This window comes from Azolla caroliniana, unplaced genomic scaffold (assembly GCF_043228905.1).
Source record: "Azolla caroliniana isolate FFs.n. ecotype wild unplaced genomic scaffold, voAzoCaro1.0.p SCAF_1373, whole genome shotgun sequence".
In the NCBI taxonomy this organism is placed as follows: Eukaryota; Viridiplantae; Streptophyta; class Polypodiopsida; order Salviniales; family Salviniaceae; genus Azolla; species Azolla caroliniana.
Window position 1 is genome coordinate 1 of NW_028231808.1, and position 9,298 is coordinate 9,298.

General features: G+C 36.1%; 2 protein-coding genes across 2 annotated transcripts; one reads left to right on the top strand and one right to left on the bottom strand.

The window, feature by feature from the left end:
- The first annotated feature begins 7 nt into the window (after positions 1 to 7).
- LOC147847196 (putative pectate lyase 8) lies at positions 8 to 2,125 on the top strand. Its single transcript, XM_087339459.1, has 4 exons — positions 8 to 167; positions 558 to 661; positions 981 to 1,119; positions 1,449 to 2,125. The coding sequence occupies exons 1-4, from the start codon at positions 114 to 116 to the stop codon at positions 1,677 to 1,679; spliced, it is 528 nt and encodes a 175-aa protein (XP_087195585.1). The 5' UTR covers positions 8 to 113; the 3' UTR covers positions 1,680 to 2,125.
- A 3,387-nt stretch (positions 2,126 to 5,512) lies between these two features.
- LOC147847197 (serine/threonine-protein kinase BSK5-like) lies at positions 5,513 to 9,298 on the bottom strand. The gene is made up of 7 exons (XM_087339457.1): positions 9,179 to 9,298; positions 8,992 to 9,097; positions 8,586 to 8,671; positions 8,260 to 8,448; positions 7,119 to 7,283; positions 6,750 to 6,863; positions 5,513 to 5,979 (listed from the first exon to the last, which is right to left on the bottom strand). The coding sequence occupies exons 1-7, from the start codon at positions 9,296 to 9,298 to the stop codon at positions 5,740 to 5,742; spliced, it is 1,020 nt and encodes a 339-aa protein (XP_087195583.1). The 3' UTR covers positions 5,513 to 5,739.

A 9,298-nucleotide genomic window follows, 5' to 3' on the forward strand; every position in this document is an offset into this window, starting at 1 on the left:
ACGGGTGGAGGACCCTCTCGGACGGCGACGGCATCTCCTTGTTCGGCGCGAGGCACGTGTGGGTCGACCACGTGTCCCTCGCCCGATGCTCCGATGGTCTCCTCGACGCCATCATGGGCTCCACCGCCATCACCGTGTCCAACAGCTACTTCTCTCAACACAACAAGGTTTGGCCTACTACTTCTACTAGGTGGTCGAGTGTCTAGTGTCCCGAAAAACACGCATTTTCATTCTAAGGAAAGTTTTCCCGACGCCCGACACCGATCTTGAACAAACGTTCATCCCGTAGATTCATTTGTTTGATCTTCGAAACAAAAGATCGACGACATAGATTAATCATGTGTGGGTGTTTGATGCTTTGAACAAACTTGACATACATTTAATTCACGTCCGTCCCCGTAGATTAATCGTGGGCGTCTCAGACAAAAATGACTGGCATTTACATGCCATTATGCTTTTTTAAATATGTTTAAATGTTAACTTAAATTTTCACTTTCGATCGATGGTGTAAGTTTGAAATACCCAATTTTTCTTGTGTTGTGATCATCTTGAGTCAGGTCATGCTTCTCGGACATAGCGATGAATACATTGCGGACAAGTCAATGCAAGTCACGATTGCGTTCAATCATTTTGGAGAAGGATGTGTCCAACGTATGCCGAGGTATAGATAAGTTGTCACTCTTTAATATTATTCGAGAAGTCTTTTGAAAATGGACAACTTAGGGCCGTCACTCGGAAAGTAACAAAAAACATGGACATGAGTAAATTGGAGTTTTCCCCACACTATAATGTACATACCAATGCAACCCATGTGATTCTCCTTAGATTTTCCCCATTTGAGTTACATATGTGAGAGTTATAGTTTGTATCCTTTAATCATCGAAATATATTTCCCCATTTACAATGTCATTTTGTTTGTTTAACACTTATGCCAACATGTACTCAACATCTAGTCCTCTTCTTTGAACGATGATGTGAAGATGTCGTCATGGATTCTTCGAGATCATAAACAATGACTACACTCACTGGGAAATGTATGCCATCGGAGGTAGCGCCGCGCCTACTGTCAGTAGTAAAGGCAACCGATACACTGCCCCAATGAATCCATTTGCTAAGGATGTAAGTTTTTTATTACAAAGTTAACATTTGATCATGGATAATTTTGTTTTGTTCATTAGTGAGGCTCAAGTTGTGAATGTGCATTCCTCACCTAGGAATTACTATGATAGGGCCTTTTGAAACATAGTAAAACTTGGAAAGAAGTCCAAGGGCTCCATAAGAAATGTAAGGGAAATTTTAGCAAGGAAATCTAATCATTTCTAGGGTTTATGAGATTTCCACTCGCAATATTACATTATATGATATATCTGGATATAGTTCTTGAAAATATTAGGAGTCCAAATATATAGATAGACTAACAATATATATGTGCGAAAATGTATTGGAAGGTTACAATGAGGATGGACACAAAAGAGAGCCAATGGGAGACATGGGATTGGCGTTCTGAGGGAGATTTGCTTGTCAATGGGGCTTTCTTTGTAACTTCTGGTGATGGCGCTTTTAATTCGAATTACGAGAAGGCCGCATCGGTAGGTGGATTGGCAAAACCTTCGTCACTTGTTGCAATCCTCACTGCAGATGCTGGAGCTCTACGCTGCAAATCTGGGTCGACATGTTAGTTTAAGCTTTTCTAGCCCTCTTTCAAGCAATTTCATGGATATAAACACATGACTTGTCCCCACGCAATGTAGGGGACAATTACCATGTCCTTGGTCATGTACATGTTCCTCTCAATAATTATAGGCAAGATAGATTCTCCTACCTCTTTATGCAACATCCTTATAACAACAAATAGGTTTGGTGGTTAGTTTTGTGATCTTTCCTCATGTGTGTCTAACTAGTTGTAGCACATACAATCGCTTGAAACCTTTTCTCTTGTGCAACATGTACATACATGTTGTTATGACTTTAAATACGATGTTACTCCTAAACTTCATTCAAATCATATACAATATTCTTGCCCTTTCTAGGGTTGTATTTATGCAAATATTTGTTTAGTAGATTCAAGGACTCTCCAATATCCTTATAATCCATAATCAAAGTGTCAAGCTTGTTCATCTTTTCACCATGGTTATTGATGTATTAAGGGCTCTCCATATCCTTATAAAACACCATGTCAAGCTTCATAACAAACTAACTTGCTTATTTAATCTTCCATGAGTATATGTGTAACCATTACTAATTGCAATATCATGCTAACAAACATTTCAACTTCCCTGAAAGTTTTATAAACATGTTATTTTTCCACAATGTTTAAACAATATCTCAATGCCATGACCTATATCTTTCACAATCTCTTTTGTCATTTACATTGAAGATCAACATAGCGAATGAGCTAGAACTCATGTCATTCTTATGAGTGTTAAAGTGCATGCTAGAATTTGCATACGAAACACATGACGGCATGAGCTTCAAGGATATGTGGAAGGATATTAATTAAGGGTATTGTCTGAAGAGTTGTCTAATGGGTATGTACAAGTTGTTGATAAGGGAAAGGAAGTTCATAAGGAGATCATCGACAAGGGATTGCTAGAAAAACATGTTGTACTATACTTGGCAATGTGTTGGGAGATATTTATGTCTTGGCAACCTAAGAGCAATTGGAAAAGGTAAAAATCTATGTTGAAGTTGTTAAGATGTTTGAAAGCGTCCATGTATCATGTAAATCACATTAGGCATAATATAAACCATTGGTGGAAGAAAGAAAAGGGGGGTTTGAAGAGATAATTCTATAGGAGGCATGTGTCAATGTTTCACATTTGATCATTGGACATCAATTGGTTTTCTTTGGATCATGCTCCATTCCACTCATTTGGTATGCTTCGACATTATATGCCTAGATTTTGTCCAAGTTCAATTGTTGTTTAGACAATTTTACGGAAATGGGAATTTGAGCATCAATATAACATCAAGTCAAGAAGTGAGTCGGGTGTTAACTACGAACATTAATTTAACAATTCCATTCGATGGTGCAATAAGTGTATTGATCAACTAAGTAAAATTGTTTTATTTGTAAACATTTGACACATTTGACAAAGTCGATGGGTGGGCTTTGTTGCCTACAGGTTTCTAGCACTTCTTTTATCAAAATTGTTTGCTTTCAAATAGATGGTTGCCAATGACTCAAACAATAACGATAATGTTAAAAATATTTTCCCGGTCCTCCAACTAACACCATGGTGCAATATATTTTTTGTAACGAAGCAAAAACTATTTGTCAATTTATGCTCAAAGTGAGATTTCCGAGGTGAGAGGGATATTGTCTTTTATGGCCCCCAATTTTCATGGTACATTCAATCTGCAATATATCTGAGCACTCAATAAAAAGAGAAGAAAGTTGGAGAGCAATATTCCACATAGAGAAGATCAAATCGTTAAAGTTATTGAATGAAGATAATGTACCTATAGTCTTAAGGTCACACTTGAGTGAGGACAAGATAATGAGCGGAATGAAGATAATATACCTACACTCTTAAGATCGCACTTGAGTGTGGACGACATTATGAGCAACGAGCAAGAGAAGGAATACCATGTCATCAACAATGCGACCTTGGTCTTTATCGTGTGGTCTTTTCCACATGAGCTTGAATGCCATCTATTTCTAGCTATAAGTATAATCAATTGCATCTTCATATCTTTTAAAATATCTGGGCCCACGTTCTTTTCACTTGGTCACATATACATACTACATATAGTTGTATACCTAAAGATAGTGAATTGTAGACCTGGTCTCATGGCACTAAAATCGGTGCATTGAGTGAGTGCACAAATTTCTTGCACTTTCATTCTCATACAAATGGATATTATCAACACGTATAATCATTATTAGTACATCCAATGCAAGGTAATGGTGTCTTGCAAAAAACATCCCTCCTTTCTTTGTAAGCTAACTAAGGATCAATATTGCAAATAGAAGGCTCATAAATTATATTCAAATGGGGTGATTGACAACTCAAGAAGTGTGCATGAGGTTCCTACCATCCTTTGCGCATTTTTAGTAATCGTACATGTTTTGGTTACAAGTACACTAGGATTGGTTAAAACATGGCACATGGATGCATTTGATTCGATGATTGCATAAAGATCGAGAAGATCATAGTATTCAAATGGACTATAAAATAAAATTGTTCATTTGTTAATCCAGTAAGAATCCAACCCCTCAAAGCTAAGATATCTAGCACAAATACAATTCCTCATTTGTTGATCTTGTGAGACAGTTGTTTACTATACAACCATGTTCAGAATCATGGGTCACTATGCATTAAAAGAAGATCCGACATTTGTGAGTGACCCGACAATGTATCTATGATGTTTTGCATGGTGAGCCAACCATGAATATAATTTTCAATGATAGGATTCACTATGGGTCTGTAAATGACATCAAACATGGGTTTGAGTCAATAGTTCAAATATCCCTCTCAAGTCAATAGTTGAATGTACAAAGTGTGCACGCACTAATATATAAAGATATGAGTTTGGAGAATATTTGAAATTAAGGGAATCTTGTGAGGTTCCTTTAAAATATTGTTGTCATGTTTTGCATTGTATAACCACGCGAAGTTACAAGAAGCAAATCGCCAATCATCAACACACATATTTTTTCTTAAGATTAACTGGTATTATGGATGGGCTATATGTATTACCATATTTTAAACCACATGACCTGTACATAACTAACTAAGGTTTTGCATTTTAAGATTGTGTTGTACATTGAGTACATAGTCATTGTTGACATTACATGACTTCTTTCTAACATATGTTAGTCGCACTTTAATTTATCCTCAATAAGTTTACCATGTAACCTCTATATTGAAAATAATACTAAACCACACCATAACATTCATTATTTCCATATTGCCTCTTATGTCACGTGGACGTGATTAAGAAACAATCAAAGCATGCCTTGAATTGAATAGCCCTTTGTTCCTAGATTCTACTATAGAATTCCAAGTTTGTAACATCAGTTCTTCAAATTTGAGAAACAAGACAATCTCATTGATCAGTTCATAATTGGTTTCGCAATAACGCAGCTGCATTCACATATCATATATGACAGCACCATCCAAGAAAGCATCATCAGTTTCCTTGTAAAGTTTCATAATAATTTTTGTAATTGTCTGCTTGTAAATTAAAAATCGTGTTCTTGTAAACAATTAATACAGTTGAACACTTCCTGAATGTTCCAAAAGTTGCATAGCAGAAGATTAAGCTCATAGCCAAATCAAAATATATAGCTCTATCATGTCAAAGGATTATATCTAGACTCTACATTCACTCTTCACAATGGAACTCAATCATTGTCTTCTTGACTTCTTAATATTGGATCAGAGTTGTTTGAAACTCTAATGTCCACAATATGATTCTTTCTTTCATTTTGTTTAGTAACAACTTACACCCCTAATGAGAAGCCTCAATTTAAACTCACAATAAACAAACCAACAATTCAAAGAAATTGAAACTAAAGAGAGACGTGACAAATCTCCATTATGCATACACACAATATATATGGCAAAATAGAATTCTCTCAGTGGATTTCAAAGTGCATTGGAATTGAGAGATAGCAATCGCAAACAAGAAGGCATTTGTGCACTTTCCATAGAGATTGCCCATTGCTAGATGTGTGTATAAGAATGTATCGAGAAAAAGCTCTTGAATTTTTGTTTTTTCACATGTTTAGAGTTAAAGAGGATGTTGGGCTTCGATCGCTTGCCCTTCTCTCATCATCTCTTCAGCGTCTTCTTGGTGCCCAAGTTTTGTAAGAGCAGCTGCCTGGAGATAATATGCAGTCGGCCATTGTGGGCTCACAGTTAACGCTTGCATTGCATCTCCAAGTGCCGCATCAGGATTATCAGTTAACAAGAAAGCTAAGCTTCTCCTTGCAAGCACCGTTGGGGACACCATTGATCCTAAATCAATAAACTGAAAATTCCATTCCACAAAACATTAGGGCTGAATTTAAAACCCAAAAAAAGGGTTTTTGAAGATACATAGGATCCCCTAAGAAATGTCAACAACTTACAGTATTTTGGTGTTTTTGCCCTTACTGATTTGGTCATTTTTAGGGGTATTTTTGTGTTTTTGAGTACCCAGGTGAACAAGTTTAAGGATGTTTTTGTGTTTTTGGGTGTTCTGGGCTCTTTTCTAGATCTATATGTCATCACTCATCCAACCATATATTATGATCCTTCCATTTGAAATAGCTTGATTGAGAAATTCTAGAAATTTCAAAGACACCCAAGAGTTCAGATGAAGAAGTTATGAAAAGAAACTCTGGGTCAGATATATTATATGTGGATAGTGACTGCAATTCTAGAAATTTCAAAGACACCCAAGAGTTCAGATGAAGTTATGAAAAGAAACTCTGGGTCAGATATATTATATGTGGATAGTGACTGCAATTCTAGAAATTTCAAAGACACCCAAGAGTTCAGATGAAGTTATGAAAAGAAACTCTGGGTCAGATATATTATATGTGGATTGTGACCGCACATTGTTAAATTGGCCCTAAATAATCTACCATTTGCAAAGTTTGAGGAATCCATGCAATCATTGTTTTCACCTACTTATGTCCTAATTCCTTTTATATAGTATTTGTATTTACAAATAGGATGACCATGCAAATACAGAAGCCAGGTGTTTTTGCCATAAGGATTTTTCATCAATGTGCACATGTGGTATGAGAGCACTACCTGTGTGTAGCAATCAATGGCTGCTTTGAAATCCTTCTCTCGGAATGCACTATCGCCTCTTTTCTTTGCCGATAACATTTCCTGCATTTGTTTTGTCCAGACTTGAAACGAAAGCTGCAGTCACAAATCATTGTCAGAGGTATGATGAGAATGCAACTCCATATGCATACATGTAACATTTATATAGCATATATATGCATATATTAGTGTATAAATGGTGTGTGTATGTGTATGTCTGTGTGATGCATATGTTCATGTATTGCATTAGTCTTTTACAATAGGAGTAAATCCACAAATACTTGACCAACAAAGAATTGCCATGCAACCAGAAGAAAAAGAAAAAGAAAACATTATATAGAATGGAATGACCTCATTTTCAGCTCCTTCATCATCTTTGTAACCTGTCTTCAGCATTAAATCATACATTGCTCCAAGGTCGTTCCTGGAGCAAGCCTCCCACATTGCAGACACCGGATGAAATTGAGGTTGGATGTTCTCCGGTCTCTTTATTCGCATCAACACATACGATGGAACCTAAAAAAAGACATGTGAAACTAGACATTTTAGATACAGTGATGAGACAAACCACATACCTTTGGATTTAATTACTGTGCTCATTCATATTGGAAAATAATTTAAGCAATGCATCAACCTCCCTTTGGATCATTTTTTTACCCCCAACGGTTGAGCCATAAAATAGATATTTTTTTATGGGTAATTTTTTTGTGTTTGGGTGCGGGGGGAATGTATGCGTCCTAAACACCATAATGCTTTAGACTCATAAAGAACCCCATTATAAGTGTGGTTTCAATGAGTATATATATATAGACTCGAGAAAATTTCAATTTAGGTTAAAGCACAATGCTGGGAAATGTAATATATTTATATAAATACATATATCTGTGTGTTTGGGTATATATGTACATATACACATACATGTATAGTATTGTATACACATAAATATACAAGTGCATGTCTAATATATACATACATAAGTAAATATGGAGAAGATAGAAGATAATTGTCTGCATAAATATATAAATCTGTATGCATATGCTTGTGGGTATGCATACATGTGTGTGGGGGCATATGCAAGCATATGCATATGCATAAAGGTATGTCTTTATCTCTATGTGTACATGCTCTCTATGCATAAGTTTGGATATTTTTCTACAGATTGTGCCGTAATATTCATGGATATGTGGGACTGACCAGCTATCTCCACAATTGTTTCACACGAGTTTATCTCTTCTAAACTTTTTTGTACCAAATTTTTGGAATTTAATAGAGTTTCATTAACTTGTTCAAACAGGCCTTTAGGTAGTTGCTTCAACAGTAAAGTGGTCAGCCATTTGTAGACTTTTATAGAGTCGTACAGCAAATAGAAGAGATCTAGAAACTCAACAAATTTATAGCAGATTGCAAATTGCATACAAATCGCTAAAAGGATCGCACCCTCATGAAAAAAACAAATTTAACCAAAAATTAAATACAAACACATACTACTGACCTCTGCTTGCTTCTGAAGTGCAGTGAGTAATGTCACCAAATTCCGCACACTTGGCCTCTCACGGGGTTCAAACTGTAGACACCTTGATGCAAGCCGAACAAGCTCAACCCCTTCATCACTAGAGTATTGCCCTTCCAGATATGAATCCATAAGCAATAGCATGTTCTTACTCCTAATCAAATCCAATGCCTGATACCAAGAAATCTCCACATTGTCAAGAGCAAAATCTCTTTCTTTAATATCAAGAAAAAAAAATCTTTAATGCCTAGAGATAAAATTCTTTAATTTCAAGATATTTTCTTTCAAAATAAAAATAACGTTCTTACATGACTTGGAGGTATATGCTTTCCACTCAAAAGGTCCAACAATACTGTACCAAAACTGTATGTAACACTCTCTGAAGTTATTCTGCCTGCACATACCAATTATGTCAAAAATAACCCACTTATGAAACAGTAAAACCATAAACAGTTCCTATAACCCCTTATTTCTTCTTTTCTTTGCAAAAAACAGGAATTACATTAACTGTACCGAAAAGCTAGCATGACCGCCATGTGACCTAATCATAGTCCATATAAACTCTTTTTCTCTATCACTATCATATGTAATGGACTAGAAATTTCAAAAGAAATCATACCCTTACGAATTTGTCTTGTTACTAAAAATTCAAGGGAACTACATACATCAAATTTGGTAAGTTCCGGGTTCTCAAAATATGGTTGAGACTCTCACCAGTCCTTAGATACTCGGGAGGAGTAAAAACTAGATTGGTGCTGTAGCTCTTCCCATCTCTACTATTTTTCATGAGGCCAAAACATGAAAGCCGAGGATTTCCATCCTGTGAATGAGGTCATAATTCAAGAATAACTCTGGTACAAACAAATAAACTTTACAAAGGGAAATAGAAAACGCACTTTACCTGATCAAAAAGTATACGATATGCATTCATGTCATGATACAAGCGACGGCCTTGATTGGCACAATGATCTAAAGCATGTGCTATATAGAGAGCAACCCTCAGACGCATCGCCCATTGCAT